Source organism: Spermophilus citellus (assembly GCF_964194105.1).
Source record: "Spermophilus citellus genome assembly, chromosome: 11".
Classification (NCBI taxonomy): domain Eukaryota; kingdom Metazoa; phylum Chordata; class Mammalia; order Rodentia; family Sciuridae; genus Spermophilus; species Spermophilus citellus.
This window is the reverse complement of record NC_138192.1, coordinates 41,309,684-41,328,688: the sequence shown is the minus strand read 5'-3', so window position 1 is coordinate 41,328,688 and position 19,005 is coordinate 41,309,684. Positions and strand designations below refer to the sequence as shown.

Sequence of the window (19,005 nt, the reverse complement as noted above, 5' to 3'; positions counted from 1 at the left end):
GTATTAAAGGAAACCTTGGGGCCATAAAATTCAGTTCAGAAGTCCCACAGTAGGTGTTACGTTTGTGGAAAAACCAGTCATTTTGCCCGCGAGTGTCGCATGCGCAATTTTAGGTTTAGGGCTCCATCTACTGGCGATAATAGATATTGCAGGACTCAGCGCCACGTGGTTGATTCGGGTGGCGTGGATGAGCCCGCCTTCTCGCCACAAGTATTTCCTCCTAGCGAGGGGACAAAAAACTTCCGTTCGGCCCCTCCCCGGGCCCAGAAACAATATGGGGAACGGTCGCACAGTGTGACATCACTGGCAGCGCCGACCAGGGCAGTCCACGATTTTTACCGGGACAAAGACAGGGATCACAGACAGTTTTCTTAGGACCTTCAGAGACAGTTGAATTAGATCCTGAAACGGGACCAACACAAATCCCTACTGGGATTTTTGGGCCACTTCCTAAAAATACTGTAGGTTTAATTCTGGGGCGTGATAATTTGAAGGGAGCCATTGAAGTCATACTTGGTGTGATAGATTCAGAATTTAAAGGGCAATTATATGTTACTGTAAGATCCAATTATGCCCTAAGACTCACTCCAAGGGATATTTTTGCTCAATTAATATTATTGCCTTGTGTCTCAGAAAGGCACCTGCCAAATTGCATGGAATTGGAAGGTGAGCCTCAGGGTTATACACAATTACATATAAGAGGAAAGGAGGAGTAGGAGAAAAATTATATAAGTGAAAGAAACGATTTATAGTAGAGGGGATGGAGAGAGAGAAGGGGAAGGGAGGGGAGGGGAGGGGAGGGGTGAGGGGACAGTGGAGAATGGGATAGACAGCAGAATACATCAGTCACTAGAAAGGCAATTTGTAAATCAATGGAAATGTAACTGATGTGACACAGCAATCTGTATACGGGGTAAAAGTGGGAGTTCATAACCCACTTGAATCAATCTGTGAAATATGGTATATTAAGAACTATGTAATGTTTTGAACAACCAACAATAAAATAATAAAAAAAAAAAAAAAAAAAGAAAAGCACCTGCCGGTAGATTCAGTTTCTAAACCGCCGGACAGAGTATATTGGTCCCAGTTAGTACGACAAGAACGCCCTTTATTAAAACTTAAAATTAATAATAAAAATTTCCTAGGCATCATAGACACAGGGGCTGATAGCTCAGTATTGTCCAGTCGGTTTTGGCCCAGGACATGGCCTTTGCATACAGCACCAGCTAACTTAGAAGGAATAGGACAGATTTCACAGCCTGCTCAAAGTGCCAACTATCTCCGTTGGGAAGATTCTGATGGAAACAGTGGAATATTTAAGCCTTATGTGTTAGAGTCTTTACCAGCTAACCTATGGGGAAGAGATATATTAGCCAAAATGGGACTGTTATTAGTTACTCCAAATTCTATAAGATCAGTTGAGGAGGTTAATCAGAGGTATTTTCCTGGAGATGATAAGGAGACCTTTCAGGAAGAATATTTGTTTACAAGCCAGTCTCCACGACAAAGATTAGTAAATACTCCAGACCAAAATTTTTATTAGGGGCCCTGAGTACTTCCCCGATCCCTAAGACAGCTGAAAAAATCACATGGCTCACAGAAGAGCCTATATGGATTTCTCAGTGGCCCATCTCAGGGGAAAAGCTTAAAATAATTCATAGATTAGTTGAGGAACAACTTCAGGCTGGTCATATTGAACCAACACTTAGCCCTTGGAATACCCCTATTTTTGTTATTAAGAAAAAGTCAGGAAATTGGAGATTACTACAGGATTTAAGGGCGATAAATCATGCAATTCAGCCTATGGGATCATTACAGCCAGGACTTCCCTCCCCCATAGCCATTCCTTTAGATTATAGCTTGATGGTAATAGATTTAAAAGACTGTTTTTTCTCTATAAGGTTACATCCTGAAGATTGTGAAAGATTTGCTTTCACTGTCCTAGCAATTAATTTTAAGGAACCTGTTAAAAGATACTGCTGGAGGGTGCTTCCTCAGGGAATGCGTAATAGTCCTACACTGTGCCAAAAATATGTTGACCAGGCAATAGATCCCATTAGAAATAGCTTCCCTGATGCCTATATTATTCATTTTATGGATGATATATTATTGGCTCATGCTAATCCAGAAGTACTTTCAGAAATTTTTACTCAGTTAGAGACTTCACTTACAGCAATGGGTTTATGTATAGCTCCTCAAAAAATTCAAAAGGTATCTCCTTTTCAATATGTAGGTCAGATAATTCAAGGGAGTACAATCCATCCTCAAAATCTTCAGATAAGAGTTAAGGAGTTACGTACCCTTAATGATTTTCAAAAACTATTAGGAGATATTAATTGGCTAAGACCATCTTTAAAGCTAACTACTTCTGAGTTAAGTCCTTTATTTCAGATATTACAAGGAAATCCTTCTCCAACCTCTCCACGTCAACTAACTTTGGAGGCCAAAGCAGCCTTAAGGAAAGTGGAAATTGCAATTAAAAATGCACAGCTTACTAGAATAGATCCTAAAGAAATAATGTATTTATTAATATTTCCAACTGAGCATACCCCAACAGGAGCCATATGGCAAAGATTAGGAGTTATTGAATGGATTTATTTATCCCATTCCCCTCAAAAAACATTAATTCCTTTTCATGATTCTATAGCTCAATTAGTAATTAAGGGTAGAACTAGGATTTTACAATTAATTGGATCTGAGCCTGATATCATAATTATTCCATTTTCTGTTCAACAGACTAATTGGCTTTTTCAAACTTCTAGTTCATGGCAGATAGCCTTTGCAGATTTCCCTGGCCAGATAGATAGCCATTATCCTCGTGATAAGATTGTACAATTTGCATCATTAACATCACTTATTTTTCCAAAGATTGTACGTTCTCATCCAATAGAGGAAGCTTTACCAGTGTTCACAGATGGTTCCAACTCTGGTAAGGCAGGTTTCTTCAGCCGTGTTCACACAGAGGTAATACAAACTTCTTATACTTCTGCTCAAAGGGCAGAGAAAATACTCAACATGTAATTTCTCATTGCTTAGCAGCTTTTTCCGTTTTAGGGTACCCTATGCAGATTAAAACAGATAATGCTCCAGCTTATGTAAGCTCTTCTTTTCAACAATTTTGCCAAGAGTTTCAAATTAATCATAAAACAGGAATTCCTTATAACCCCCAAGGTCAAGCCATTGTAGAACGAGCTCATTTATCTATTAAGCTTCAATTACAAAAATTGAAAAGGGGGAATAAGATAATGACTCCCCAAAATAGCCTTAATCATGCCTTGTTTGTTTGTTTTAAATTTTTTAAACTGTGACACAGAAGGTCACACTGCTGCTGAGAGACAAATGTCTCCCTCGGTGACAGGCCCCTTAGGCAGAGTTCTGTGGGAAGATTTACAGACTGGTCAGTGGAAGGGGCCGGACCCGGTAATAACATGGGGCCGAGGGCATGCCTGTATTTTTCCAGAAGGTGCTTTCCGTCCTATTTGGGTGCCTGAACGTGCTATCAGACATGGAGGAAATAGAACCCAGACTCAAGCGACTGAGGATCGACCCGGAGGAGCCACAACCCAGAAGGAGGAGATATCGGAAAAAGATGAAGAAAGACCAGATTGAAACAGCCGAAAAGCTGATTTCGTGGAAAGATGTGAAGAAATTGACAACCCAGGCTTCCCAAATACTTCGACGCCTAGGAAAGAACAGGACCCCAGTCTTGATGGTAGCGACAGTAATTGCCCTACTGGGCTGTCAGGTAAAAGGGAATCAAGTAGACACTTATTGGACATATTTCCCAGATCCACCCCTGGTACACCCAGCTGTGTGGACTGGAGAATCTATTCCAGTATTTACTAATGACTCATTCATGATGGGAGGATTTACAGATGCTCATATTACTCCCAATCATGTGACTAGATTTAATTATTCTGGCTACAGTGCCCAATTACCTTTATGTTGGTCACATGATAAACATGCTGGCTGTCTGAAAGTATCATTTGAAGAAAAGACAGCGATTGGTAAACCTAGACTGACAAATAATTCTATTTATGGAGACTTAAAACCTAATACTAGATCAGTAATTAAGATGGGACTTTCCCATAACAAGCCAGTCATTTCTGCAAAACCTCCACCGGTACCCCACTGTCCAAATAGTTCTACAATTGAAATTGGCACCTTTCCTAAATGGATGGATTGTGTAAATACCTTTCCTGTACAACATAAGGTGTCTAAAGCTAGTGGGTATATTTTAGACTGGTCTCCAAAAATATGATAAGAGACAATTACGAAGAAATTCTGCTATGACACCTGTAGGATTTGTTAGTAATATTTTGACTTATAGTGAAGGAGGTGTTCAAAAAGATATTTGGCGTTTAATTGCTGCCTCAGAATATTTACATTTTACAGATAAACCTTTACCAAAATTTGTCGGCAAGAACTGTAAAGAGGGATCTTGCTATGGCTTAAGAGCCTGTGTCCAATCTCCTTATGTTTTAATTATTGGAAATGTAAAAGTTAAATGGATAGATGATAGATATTTTGTTACTTGTAATAAGTGCAACCTAACCAATTGTATTTCAAGGTATAATGGAGGAAAAGGAGTGCTGATACTTCATCAGCCCTCTTTTGTTTTATTACCTGCTAATATTTCAGAGCCATGGTATACTGATGCTGGTTTACAAGTCCTGCAGCAAATTCATGCCCAGCTAACAAGACCTAAACGTGCTATTGGAGTCATAATTGTTGGTGTCTTAGCACTGGTTTCATTTATTGCCTCAACTGTCTCTGCATCTCTGACATTGTCTCAGAATATTCAGCATGCAAAATTTCTTAATAATTTAGCTCAAAATACTTCCAAGGCTCTGCGTAATCAAGTAAATATTGATGAAAAGATTGAGACTAAATTAAACGCCTTAGAGGCGACTGTTATAAACATTGGTAATGAACTTTCAGCCTTAAAATTTAAGGAAAGGCTTAAATGCCATGCTAATTATAAGTATGTATATGTTACAGCTGTCAAGTACAATGCTTCTCTCTGGGATTGGGAGAAGGTTAAAAACCATTTATTAGGTATTTGGCAAAATAGTAATAATAGCTTGGATATTCTGGAACTTCATCACCATATCCAAGACGTTCAAAATAATAGAGCTGATTTTTCAGATCCTTCTTCCTTGGCTAACCAAATATTGAAGGAGTTAAATGGATTCAACCCTGGAAATATTCTTAAACACTCCGCTTGGTACATTATTGGATTATTCTCTTTGCTGTTAATTCTCTTTTGTATTATAACTATAGGATGGCGAGTCTTCCAATCAAGAATCCAGGGACTCCAGAGAGTGAACCGCCGCCTCATTGTTAAGAAAAGAAAAGGAGAATATGTGGGGAGCCATTCTGACACGTGATTGGGTGACTCCCGTTAAGGGCCTGAGGCGCTCTGGCTGTGTCAGAGCTATCCCGACCCTTTCCTGATGAGAGAGCCCATCCGTGTGGGGGTGTGCCTGACCACTGACCCCGGAGACCCAATCACTGACCCTGACCTTGGAGTGCAGCCCCCCCTCAACCTTCATTGGATGGAATTCTCCCCTAAATCTCTTGTCCCCCAAATAAAAGGCTGCTCCCAGGCGTGTTCACTCTCTCTCTCTCCTGCTAGCCCAGAGTAATCCTCGCTGCCCTGCTGGGCGGCTGGAGGCGGGAACCAGGGAGGCGAGCCGTCTCGGACCTAGCAATGTAAAATAAGGTACTGGTTTGTGTGTTTTATTTTGATCTCTTCTAACTAACTTAATGCCTAGAACCTCATTAATGAAACCACTGCGCAGGCCGCGTGGTAGAATAAAGAGCTCAAAAAAGAATGCTTTAGAGAAATACATCATAACTGTCATAAATAAATAAATATTTAGTAATTCTATCAGTTGAATGGTAATATATAAGATAATATGTAGTTAAGGCAGCATGACCAAAAAGAAGACATAGAATATTTTTATGTGTACAAATATAAGGGGGAAACTCGGAAAGGTACATGGATGAGCAAGGTTAAGAAGTCTTCACAAAAGAGATGCACCAATAAAAAGAGAAGGAATAGACAATTCCAGACATGGAACCTGAAGAGCAATTACTACTTTTCAAAGTACCCAAACTTATTTCATTTCACTTAATTCTTCAAATAACCACATGAGGTATAAAAGGTATATTTACAACTCTTTTCCTTTAAAAAAAATACAGGTTTGTAGATGTGATACAATTCTATAAAATTGCAGGCTGTTATCAATGCCCTATCATCACACACCACAGGTCCAGAAGGATAACAAAAGAAAAAAGGGATTTACTAACTAGGAGATGCAGACTAAGCCACAGAGAAAGGTAAGGAAATAATATGAAGGCATAAGAAAAATTAAAACAGTGATAAAGTAATGGAAAATTCTGAGGTATAGATGCATTAAAACTGAAAGACAATATAAAAATCCTGCTACTGATGTCAGCAAAGATTTTTTTTCTACATGGTATTAACTGAGAAGGTCATAATGTTAAAACATTTTTTGATAAGTGAAATAAAGTATAAAGAATGTATTCAGTATTCCCAATTTGGAAAATAGGTAGATTGATGGCATTTCAGAAAAGGAACATATTACATCTTACCTAGCAAACACTGAGGATTATCAGCTTTTCGAACTCTAACAGACCAATGCGGTGCTTGAATAGGATCCAAATCACTAAAATGCAAAACAATAAGCAAATCCTAATTATGACAATCTGCAAGAATCATGAAATTATCAAAATACAGTCTAATAAAAACATTCTATAGAAGGAAAAGCAGTTCATTTTGCTTCTCAACCTTACTGTTATTCAGACATATGGCCATTTGAATAAGTTTTTTTAAAGTAAAATCTTAATAAATCAAGTTCTTAGACCAAAACAAAAATTCCAATAAATGGAATATCAAAAATCAAAATATTAAAATATATAAAAACGAATAAGCAATTTACACTAACAGCCTAATGAGATAAATACTTTTTAAAAAATTTAATTTTTTAGCGTAGTTGGACACAATACTTATTTATTTTTACTTATTTATTTTTATGTGGTGCTTAGGATAGAACCCAGAGCCTTGCAAGTTCTAGGCAAGTGCTTTACCACTAAGCCACAACCCCAGCCCCGAGATAAATACATTTTTAAAAGAATAAAAAAAGGAAGGAGAATAAAACAAGTATGCAGAATTGTATCAACCTGTTTATCATTATCACTGTTCACACACGCACACACACACACACAAAGAGAGAGGTTACAAACAAAAACCTGTACAAAATCAAAAGTACCCTGTTTTCTAAAGTTGATATGGTGGATCCATCTAATGGCATACTATGCAGCCATAAAAACAATTGGCATAAAGGATATAAACTTTAAAGATATAAACATTCAGATATTGTCTAATTTAAATAGTAGGACTGTAGTAGTTTCACTTTTTTTACCACCTAAATAACCTAATTAAGAGCTTGCATATTACTTTGACCATCAGCAAATATACAAATAAATGTACTTCATGAAAACAAAGTGTCCTATCTCTTACTGTTTTGCATCTAAAATGAGAAGATACTAAGACTGCCTCCCTCTTTGGCTACATTCTTCCTGGAGAATATTTGCTATAATTTTCAAATTATTGCACACACAGAAATTAGGGCATGGATGATTTATTATTAAAAACATTTAATGATAAAATATTATTCCCACACATTCTGATGATCATCATCTCTTCAAACTTATGAAATGCTTCTTATAAGAAAAATTCAAAAGAATTATATGCTGAATCTTAGAGACATCTTTGCTAAAACACAGTAAGATTCAAGTTCATTATTATTATTATCGTTATTTTTTTGGTACCAAGGATTGAACTATGGGGCACTCAACCGCTGAGCCACATCTCTAGCCCCATTTTGTATTTTATTTAGAGACAGGGTCTCAATGAGTCGCTTAGAGCTTTGCCATTGCTGGGCTGGCTTTGAACTCGAGATCTCCTCCCTAAGCCTCCTGAGCCACTGGGATTATAGGCATGAGCCACTATGCCTGGCTTCATTATTCTTAATTTAAGGAAAACCAGCAACATAAAATGCTTCTCTAATCCATATTAACAGGTCTAAAAAAGTGACTATTAAGAATCTGAAAAACTTCAACCAACTTTATTAGAAACTAGTATAAACAAAAATGAAAAATAACTAACCACTTGGTAGTTGATTTATTCTACTGAAATTTTTAAAATATACTTACGAATAAACATCATTATCCACAATGATTCCTTCAGTCAAATGAGGCCACGTAGTTGCTAAATGGAGTTCACTTAAAATAAAGAAAACATATCAAAAGCTTTGATATTTATAGATATGTCCTCTGACTCAGCAATCATACTTCTAGAAATAACCAAAGGTATACTTATGTTAAAAGTGATGTTATGTATAATAAAAACAAATGGTAGCACAATGGTAGCACATCCATATGAAGTTAATATTTTCCAGATATAAAAATCATCTTATATATACAAAATAACCAAAAAGTACACATAACCCAAACATCTACCAACTGATGAATGGTTAAAAAAATTGTGGTACACAGTATAACCATACAATGGCATATTTATGGCTATAAGAACAACCAAGTACTGATTCAAGCTACAACATAGATGTACCTCAAAAACATCATATTAAGTAAAAGAAGCCAGATATAAAAGGTCACACAATGTATGACTCCATTTATATGAAATATCCAGAATAGGTAAATCCGTAGAGACAGAATAGATTAGTATTTGCTAAGAGCTAGAGTAGGTGAATGGTTGAAGAGCAGATGATAACTAAATTTTTAAAAAAAATTTTGTGATAATGAAAATATTCTGATTAATCAGTGATAACGGTTGCAAAATTCTTACAGATATCAAAAACACTTTAAAATGATGAATTAAAAAAAAATTTTTTTTATTGGTTGTTCACAACATTACAATAAATAAATTATCTTCTCCCCTGGGGGAAAAAAAATTTATTTGTAGATGGACACACCTTTATTTTATTATTTTTTTTGTGTGTGTGGTGCTGAGGATTGAACCCAGGGCCTCACACATGCTAGGCAAGTACTCTACCACTGAGCTACAAACCACAACCCCTAAAATGATGAATTAAAATTCATCATTTGGTGAATTTGGTAGGTGAATTCTCTCTCAATTTTGAAAAATCATGTTATATTCAGGAGTTGGAAATCCTTTTCTACTCTAGAGAGTAAATATTAGCCAGGTACAGTCTCCAGTATGTTCTTTGACTTTTTTCCTTCTATATCTCTTAAAAATACCAGGGGCTGGAGATATAGCTCAGTTGGTAGACTGCTTGCCTTGCATGCACAGAGCCCTGGGTTCAATCCTTAGCATCACAAGAAAAAAAAAAAAAAATCAGAAAGTTTTCATGTAATATTATCAATTAAAGAAAACAGGGGTAGTTCCCAATTTCCAGTACTATATTCATTCCAGAAGGCTACAATATCATAAAGCATGGTAAAATCAATACCAATATAAATTTAAAAATAATTCAAATTACAATAATTCAAATTATAATCTGAAATTCTCACCTAATAGGATCTTCACAGGCACCAAATGGTAACTTGCCAAACTCCAGGCCTCCAACTTCTCCTCCTACAAGTGCATCTATATCTAAACAAAATAAGTATTTTCCCTTATTTGGCAAAAAAAATAGAGTAACAATGATTTAATCTAGTTAGGCTAAGCCCTTTGGAAGAAGCCCTTTGACAGCTTTAAAAGTACCTATAAAAGAATACACAGAATATGTTGTTTGCAAGTTAAAGCATGTTACAACACATACAGTCAAGTATTAAAGAATCTCCCTGAGAACAAGTAAAAAGATTCACTTATTTCCTATTCAGTGTTTCATTCAATCCATGCATTCTCAATTTTGCCCATTTGAAATATTCCTTAACTATTACTCAAGAGAATATTATTCCTATACTCTTCTACACATTCTAAGAATGCGATTTACATAATCTAAAAAGATTATCTGAGTATTAAAAAATGTAATCACCAAAGTACATTTGTCAGTTTTGCTATCAATAATTTCTGAATAACAAATTAGCAAACCTGTCATTATTAACAAAATATTTTGGTTGACAGTTGACAGAAATATTTGAAGTTCAGAAAAGAACCTTCTTCCCACTATGAATGCTCCTTGAGACTGGGGAAAACTGAGGGTAAACCACCCTTCTCAGTTCTGTTCCTCCTGAAGAACTAATAAATGCTTCTTTAAAAGACATTAATACAGGCCTGGGGCTGTAGCTCAGTGGCTGAGCGCTCGCCTCACATGCGTGAGGCACTGGGTTCGATCCTCAGCACCACATACAAAAATAAATAAATAAAACAAAGATTTTTTTTTTTAAAAGACATTAAAAGGATTTAATTCTCTTTGAAATAACGCAGGTGATGGTTTTTCATTATTTACATTACACTACAAATTTCTAAATTAAAGTCTATGGTTGAGTTATGAACACTTCCCAGATTTGCTTAATTTATCTTTGACAATTTCTATACCCTAAATTACTAAAAATTAATCATTAATATGGTTTAATTACTTGCTTCAGTACATTTTCTTAAGCCAATTCATTCCATTTTTCCCAACTAAAGAATGCTTACAATAATACAAATCACAATGACTAGCTTTATTGTAAGATATGAATTTTTAAGAGCTTCAAAATTATAAAAAGAAAAAAAAGTGACAAGCATTTTTATAAACTAGTGAGTTAAAAATATTACTAAAATATAACTGCATGAAAGTATTAACCAAATTACAGATTGAGAGTAAAAAAATAAAAGGGAATTTGAGTTTGACTAGTGGGTCAATGCAAACTTTACGATCTTGTGACCATAAGACATTAGGTTATTAACTCACTGTTCTTGACAACCTCTAAGAATCATAATTCTTATTTCATAGTTAAATGAGAATTACATAAAACATTATATAAAATGCCAAGCACAGCATCTAGCCCACATTACATGTCAGCCTTCCCCTTAGAAAGTAAATATTAAGAATTTATATGGCCTTTAATCCCCTGAGGGAGATTATTATTTTTATTCCCAATTTTAAAAATTTTGGCAACAGAATATTAACAAAGACCTTACTGAATCAGAATTATAATGCTAAGATTTTAGCCCTTGGACTTCTTAGATCAGCAGCAGATACACCACCTCCCCAAAACTTTGTCTTTTTCCAGCAAGATGCAAGTGTGTCTGTGTGTGTGCCAGTGTGCAAACGCATGCAGGCACTAGAGAATAAATTCAGGTTCTTGTACATGCATGCCAAGCACACACTCCACCACTGAGATACACGCCCCCCCCCCCAGCCTCTACCTTGGGAAATCTTTAAAAATGCTTAATAACAGAATGACCTTGGAAAAAAGGGAAAGGAGAGCTGGAACGGAAACTTCCATCAAGCAATTGACTACAAATTGTCCAGTGGGTATTGTCTGGGAACTAAAATTACCAACATACACAGTTGGTAATTTAGTCTTAAGTAATTAGTCTTAAGACTAATATAATTCTAAAGCTTAGCTTTTATTTCCCTTTGCTATAGTTTAGATGCAGTTCTTTCACATTATCCCTATCAAATATTACTTTTATTCCTATAAGTAACCAACTACTTGAGAAAACAATAAACAGGAAAGAATATTATTTCTCTTTGGGGAAAGCAGACTGAAAAATGTTTTTAAGCTAGTGAAGTCCTTATGATTACTTATAAGTTTGTATTAAATTTCTTATTAGATGAGCTTGAATATAATTAAACTCAGACGAAATACATACCCAGGAATCAAAGACTAACTTCATTAAGATATATGTCCATCAGGCTGAGCTTTGCTAACACTTAGGCAATGTCTTATTTATATTTGTATCATTGATGCAACTTGGCCTATTAAAGGCTAATAATGAATGATTATTGAATGAATTAACTTCATCAATGAGTAAGCAAGTTGACTAGTTATATTTTTATAAAATGCAAGTAAAATTTTACTTTCCTCACAAATGTGTGTATATACATACATATTTTTCTTCTCTCCTTTCTTTATTTAGCACTCTTCAAACTATACTCTTTAAGGTTTTCTACCTGCTGGTTTACAAGGATGGTTTCTCTCATTATACTCTAAAACAGACATTTTTTAAAATCATTCACTACACAGTAATTAATAGCACATGAGGTGCTTTATAAATAACAGCTTTTGAAGACAAATTGTCAAATACAGAGTAATGCTAACTAGAAAATCTATAGAGCATTAAAAGAAAAAAATTATTGAAAGAAAAAAATCATAAAAGCAATGAAATTAGCAATATTTAAAATTAATTACAAGCCAGGTGCAATGGCACACGCTTATTATCTCAGCGACTCTGGTGGCTAAGGCAATAGGATCGCAAGTTAAAGGCCAATCTTGGCAACTTAGTGAGGCCCTAAGCAAATCAGCCAGACCCTGTCTCAAAATAAAAATAAATAAATTAATTAAATAAAAGGGCTAAGAATGTAGTAAAGTGTCCATAGGTTCAATCCCCAGTACAAAAAAAAAAAAAAGAATTACAAATATTTCCATGTAAAACACTGGAAGCATTGTTAAGTAATTTTAATTTTTGAATATATTTTCTTTTCCATTTATATTCAATAATTTAATACAGTTCTAAATGAACTCACCTGGAGGTTGCTGAGGCCAAAAGTATTGCTGCCAATCCTGAAGCACATAGGTAAATCGAATAGCAATACTAACTGGAGGCAATGGAGTTAAAGGACATCCCTAGGAGATACATGAAAAGACAATACTGTGTCAATGATGAGGCCCTTCAACATCAAAATTTCAAACTTATGGAATGGCTAAAATACTGCCTTTTGGAAACCTGTATTTTCAGCATATAGTATTAAACAATAGTGTGCATAATCCAGTTGTTAAAATGAAAAAGTAAATCACTGAAGTTATTAGACCAAAGGTGCAGAATTTAGGAAATCAAGAAAGAAGACTCCCCTTTCAGGTCTCCGTCTTCCTCCAGAGAGAAGTCTTTTCTGCAGTCCTTTAATAAAGCCTTCTACTTTCCACTCTCAAAAAAAAAAAAAAAAAAGGAAGGAAGACCCTAATGTAAGGAACAGTACTGGCAAATGTTAGACCCGGTTTAAAAAAAAAAAAGGAAAAGTAAACTCTGCAAAGAATCACTGTATAGGGGCTGGGGTTGTGGCTCAGTGGTAGAGTGTTTGCCTAGTATGTGCAAGGCCCTGGGTTCGATCCTCAGCACCACATAAAAATAAATAAAATAAAGGTATCGTGCCCAACTACAACTTAAATAAATGAATGAATGAATGAATGAATGAATCACTGTATATTTGTTCACATATTTGTGTATACAAGGATTTCTACAATTTTTTCATACTGCTTCCACAAATATTTTCATTTGATGAAAAGGCTGTGTAGCTATAAAAAAGAGGGGGAATGCTTTAATGTGGGGGTACACCTATAGTCTCAGCTATTCAAGATTCTTAGGCAGGAAGATTGCTCAAGTCCAGTAGTTTGAGGCCCATCTAGGACTCAATGAGAACCCATCTCAAAACACACATACACAACACACTAGGTTTGTTGTTGTTGTTGTTTTGTTTTGTTTTTAAAGCCAGAGAACAAATTATTTTAAAATAAAGTTGTTTACACTTCTACCAGGAAAGGATATTAAGCAAAACGATCTTTCAAAATACCTTTTACAGTTTTTTATTATTCATTTCACATACTGACTGGGGGGGGGGGTGATCTGTTTTTTAAATAAGGTAAAACTATTAAAAAGTGTTAGGTTTGGGGAGATAATGTCTTTCTTTTAAATGAGAATAAACACAAATTAAAGCCAGTCTGGAACATTTTGCCAGAATTTTAGACTAAAACAAACTAATAGATATTCATGCAAAATTGATAGGTCAATGAATCAGTTAATAAGATTTATCTTTAATTCACTAAAAATCATAAAAATTAATACTATCTATTAATTTTTATAGAAAATTAATACTATCTATTAATACTATCCATGATCTCAGCTTCCTTTCATAATGTTTAACATACATTAATAGAACTGGACTTAAATGGGTATAGCAATCACTGAGGGATCTTGTGAAAATACAGATGGAATACCTTTCTCAATATCTAAGTAGTTTACAAGTGCTGCTAATGTTTCTGGTCTGGAGATTTTAAGTTAAGTAGCAAAGTAAAAAGTGACATTTAGCTCAGCAGCAGCATCTACAAATGTCACAGGTAGCTTTAACTGAATATAAGCTCATTCTTAAGTCACAATATAAGGTGTCTACCCCTACCCCCCCCAAAAAAAACCCCTAAAAAAACCCCGAATCCAATTTTAAGCTGCTGTGTCCTAGACAAGCAGGGTAAGATGTCATCTTTTTAGTCAGGCCCAGATATCAAATGAACTTTGACCCATAATTGTTGGGACAAGTGCATTTTGTACTGCATACATGGCATATGTTAAGGGCGTCCGAGTGGCAGGCCGCTCCCCTCATGCTAGGCGTGTGGGCAGCAGGCCGCTTAGCCTGTAGGCACAGCCCTGGGTGTGAGGCCATGTGTTGCAGTCCCTGTGCTTCCTCCAAGGCCCACTCCTTGACTGGTCGCTGCAATGGCAGTTAGTAGAAATTGCATTGGTGGCTGCCAGTAATCTGCTTAGCTGCTGCCTGCGTCTATATACATGGTAACTGCACAATAAAATCAGACCTGCTTCCCTGCTGGGTCTCCAAAGGTCTTGATTATCAAATCTACAGTCACACTCTGATCTACCTGGTTCCGTGGACCTCCTCGCTGGACGAGAGAGCCCAAGCACATAATAAAGTGTAATTTGTCTAGAAACCATAACAACGTCACTTTGATAAATAACCTCTGCTCCAGTCACAAAACAATGTGGACAAATATAGAGAGGTATTAGCAAAGAAACAGCCAGGATTAGACATGACATAAATATCTTTGTGGACTCTAGAAAAGGTACAAAAACCCAAGGGGATAGTGGGGCTCAAAGCACAAGCCTACTGAGCTAGAGGTATAAAAGAAGATGACAGCATAAGATACAGACAGCATTGGATGCAAGGAACCAAAGGACTATAACCAGAATAAGGGCACTGCATGCCTCTTTGCTTAAGTCAGAGACTGGGCAGGGTATTCCTACTTGGCACTGTGGCTTTATTAGAAGCTATGGACCTTCTCTGTGTGTGTTTGTGTGTGGAGGGGGAGTGGATTACTGTGGATTATTTTAAAGGGAAAAGTCACTTTCACACATGAACAAACAATAGAAGATTCTAATGCTATATATGAAATGCACCCAACATCACTACAGACCAAGAGACTCCAAACACCACTTTTGTTCTGAAATATACTATGTAGGTAGGCAACAACCAATAAGATCATCAGATGGATATGAGTGAAAGTAAAAAAATTTAAATAAAACATTCAAAATGAGTCTACAAAATGTCCCCAGAAATAGGGGAAAAAAATTGAAGTTTTAAGAGACAACTATTCAAATCAACAATCATGTTATAAAACTGTGAAATATGAGGAAATCTACAAGTACTAAGTATTTAAGTTGAAAAAGATTTGAGTTTTTAATATCTAGAGTGTGGCAGAAGAGGATTAAAACTTGCCTTTATGTGACTACAAATAGAAAAACTGGGTCCCTCAAAAAGAAACCTTTTCTAAGAATTAGATCTTTGTGAAATGAAATAAACTGCCAATGAAGATGACTGCCCTGGGGCATGTAAGTAGATGTTAAAAAGCAGTGAGTTTTTTGGTTATTTAAAATGGTACTGAGGATTGAACCCAGGGCCTTATGCATGCCAACTAAGCAAGCGTTCTATAATTGATCTACATCTCCAACCTGAAAAATACTTTTCATAAAGACAGTTTTATAAAGATAGTAAAAAAAAGAGTCACATACAGAGTAGCTTTAACTGTATAGAAAACTTCAAAGTACTCAAACCAGGTGTCAATTATTTTAAGGTCCATTCCTCTCAATTTTTTTTTTCCCTGTGGTGCTGAGGATTGAACCCACAGCCTTGTGCGTTTCAGGCAAGCACTCTACCAACTGAGCTAAATCCCCAGTCTCAAATCAATTGAAAAAAAAAAAAATATATATATATATATAATGTTATAACATGGACACAATACCTTTATTTATTTATTTATTTATTATTTTTTATTTATGTGGTGCTGAGGATCGAACCCAGGGCCTCCACAAGTATTCAAGTGTTCTACTGCTGAGCCACAGCCACAGCCCTCAAATTAATTTTGAGAAAGATTTCATATCAGAAGAGTGAATTTGGTTAAAATTCGGACAGATGATGTGACAACTAATTAGGAACACTTCTGAAAGTACAATCAGCAAATAGTCAAAATCTGAGTCATGCTCCCCAGATCAAGGTAGTCCCTATAACAAAATAAAAAAGTTGAACTATATAAAGGGGTGACAAAAAAGACCTGAAAATAATGTTCATTAATGCTTTCTTAAGAGGAAGGAATAAAGTAATATTTGCATCAGACCAGAAATTTGACTTTAAAAGTTTAAATATAACTAAAGATATATGATGAAAGAAAGGGAAAACTGATGGAGTTGAAATTAATGCATACTTGACTTTCCAAAAAATTTTCCAAAATAATCCAGACAGAATTCAGCAGTATTATATACTTCAGAGCCCAGAAAGTTTTAAAAAACAAACTTACACACATATCTGACATGCTCCAAAATATATGTTGCTATGATAATTTTTTTGGAGATAATCACAAGAAACTAACAGTAGTTCTTTTGAAGAGATGGGAGAGGGTAAAAGGAAGTTTTACTTAAGTTTCCTAACTTGGTACATATATTACATATTTTTAGATTACATTACATTTTAGATGGTGTAATCATACCACTACACTAAAAACACATTTTTATTTTCTTTCTTTTTTGGGGGGAGTATGTGTGTGTGCGCGCGCGCAGGATAAAACCCAGGGCCTCATGCATGCTAGGTAAGTTCTAACACTGACCACATCTCCAGCTCAAATTCTAAATGTCTTTCTAATAAACAATAATTGCTAAAAGAAATTCCAGTAATCTTTTCATATTTTTTTCCTTTAAAAATTTTGAGAACTCTTCGGCGCTGTCATGGCGGGTGTGCTGAAGAAGACCACTGGCCTCGTGGGATTGGCCATGTGTGAGAGTCCACACGAGAGGCTCAGAATATTGTACACAAAGATTCTTGATGTTCTTGAGCAAATCCCTAAAAATGCAGCGTATAGAAAATATACAGAGCAGATTACAAATGAGAAACTTGGAATGGTTAAAGCGGAATCAGATGTTAAAAAATTAGAAGAGCGACTTCAGCATGGCCAAATAGAAGAGGTGATTCTTCAGGCTGAAACTGAACTAAGTCTGGCAAGAAAAATGCTGCAGTGGAAACCATGGGAGCCATTAATAGAAGAACCTCCTGCCAACCAGTGGAAATGGCCAATATAATCATTACATGTATTCTGTGGGCTGATGGGAAACTGATTTAATTAAGTGTTCTGTTATTTTTAAAATGTTTCCATGTATTGACATAATCAAGAAAACTGACACAGGACACATTGAAGAGACTAGTGTTTATGGTAATAGGGTCGTATGAATCAGTTTTTGATAAGCAGAGTATTTGTGCAGATTATTTCAAAGATGGAATTTCTTTAAACAGAAAGTTTGAGGGAAGATTTGAAAGTTAATTAGAAAAATTCCTATAGATCTTTATTTCAGAGGTCAAAATCAAAAGTTTCAGTATCTTTAGTATGTTACTCAATTTCATTTCATTATCCTGATTAAAAGAAAAAGCACTTTATTATTATTGTCTAAACAAATTTACTGGTCACCATTTGAGATGAAGTAGTAAGCATGAAAATGGTTAGTTGTGAGAATAATGGCAAAAATAGTTCGTGATAAAATTTTCAATTGTTGACCTCCTTGGCTGTGATCTTATGTATAAAGGAAAACTTACATATATGATTCTGTAATGACTATCAAATCCATTATAAATGTCATTTTATTTAAAAAAAAATTTGAGAACCTTCAAAAAAGCAATATAATGAACACCATATGACTTTCACCAAGTTTTTCAATTATTAACACATATGCATGTGTGGTTTTTTTTTTTTTTTTTTTTTTTGGCTGAAACTTTTTAAAGTAAAGCTGTAAGGCATCATGACAGTTCATCCCCAAACACTTCAATAATTCCTAAGAACAAGGACATTATCCTACATAAACATAACACAGCACACTCGAGAAGTTTAACATTGATACTGTTTTCTAGTAGACTGTGTTGATGTTAAAATTGTCTCAATTATCCCAAATCAGGTCCTTAATGGCTATGTTATTTTGATCAAGTATCCAGTCAAGAATCATGCATTGCATTTAGCTGTCATGCATCATTAATTTTTTTTAATATTTATTTTTTAGGTGTAAATGGACACAACACGATGCCTTTAATTTTTATGTGATGCTGAGGATCAAACCCGGGTCCCATCCGTGCTAGGCCAGCGCTCCACCACTGAGCAACAATCCCAGCCCCATCATTAATTTTTAAACAGCTCTCAGCTTTTATTTTGCCTACCACTGACATTTTGAAGATACTGACATTTTAGGGCTCGCTTCAAAATATGTCATGGTTTCCTCATTCAATTAATGGTAAACATTTTGGCAAGAATGCAACACAGGGGGCTGGTGTTGTGGCTCAGTGGTAGTGCATTCCCCTAGCACGAGTGGGGCCCTGGGTTCGATCCTCAGCGCCATATAAAAAACAAATAAAATGGAGGTATTGTGTCCAACTACAACTAAAAAATAAATTTTTTTAAAAAAAGAGAATGCAACACAGGTTATGATGTATGCTGTTCAGTGTTATGTCAGGAAACACATATTAGTTTGTTGTTTTAATTAATTTTTTAACATACATAAAACATTATTGATGTCAATTTGTTAATCAAATT

At 35.5% G+C, this 19,005-nt stretch overlaps 2 protein-coding genes across 3 annotated transcripts in view; one reads left to right on the top strand and one right to left on the bottom strand.

Annotated features, from left to right (window-relative positions):
• RAB3GAP1 (RAB3 GTPase activating protein catalytic subunit 1) overlaps nt 1–19,005 on the bottom strand; it is a 96,709-nt gene that overhangs the window by 32,933 nt on the left and 44,771 nt on the right. For both annotated transcript variants that reach the window (XM_081260876.1, XM_081260877.1), the window contains exons 8-11: nt 12,693–12,792; nt 9,583–9,664; nt 8,245–8,313; nt 6,622–6,695 (exon numbers count right to left, since the gene is read on the bottom strand). In XM_081260876.1, coding sequence (XP_081117002.1) covers nt 6,622–6,695; nt 8,245–8,313; nt 9,583–9,664; nt 12,693–12,792 — 325 coding nt within the window. The remainder of the gene's footprint in view (nt 1–6,621; nt 6,696–8,244; nt 8,314–9,582; nt 9,665–12,692; nt 12,793–19,005) is intronic.
• Nucleotides 17,150–17,985, top strand: LOC308631219 (NADH dehydrogenase [ubiquinone] 1 alpha subcomplex subunit 5-like). The gene has a single exon (XM_081262208.1). The coding sequence runs from the start codon at nt 17,162–17,164 to the stop codon at nt 17,510–17,512; it is 351 nt and encodes a 116-aa protein (XP_081118334.1). The 5' UTR covers nt 17,150–17,161; the 3' UTR covers nt 17,513–17,985.

Bases quoted from the DNA above. Each gene is read 5' to 3' on its own strand.
- LOC308631219 (XM_081262208.1), top strand. From the start codon at position 17,162: ATGGCGGGTGTGCTGAAGAAGACCACTGGCCTCGTGGGATTGGCCATG.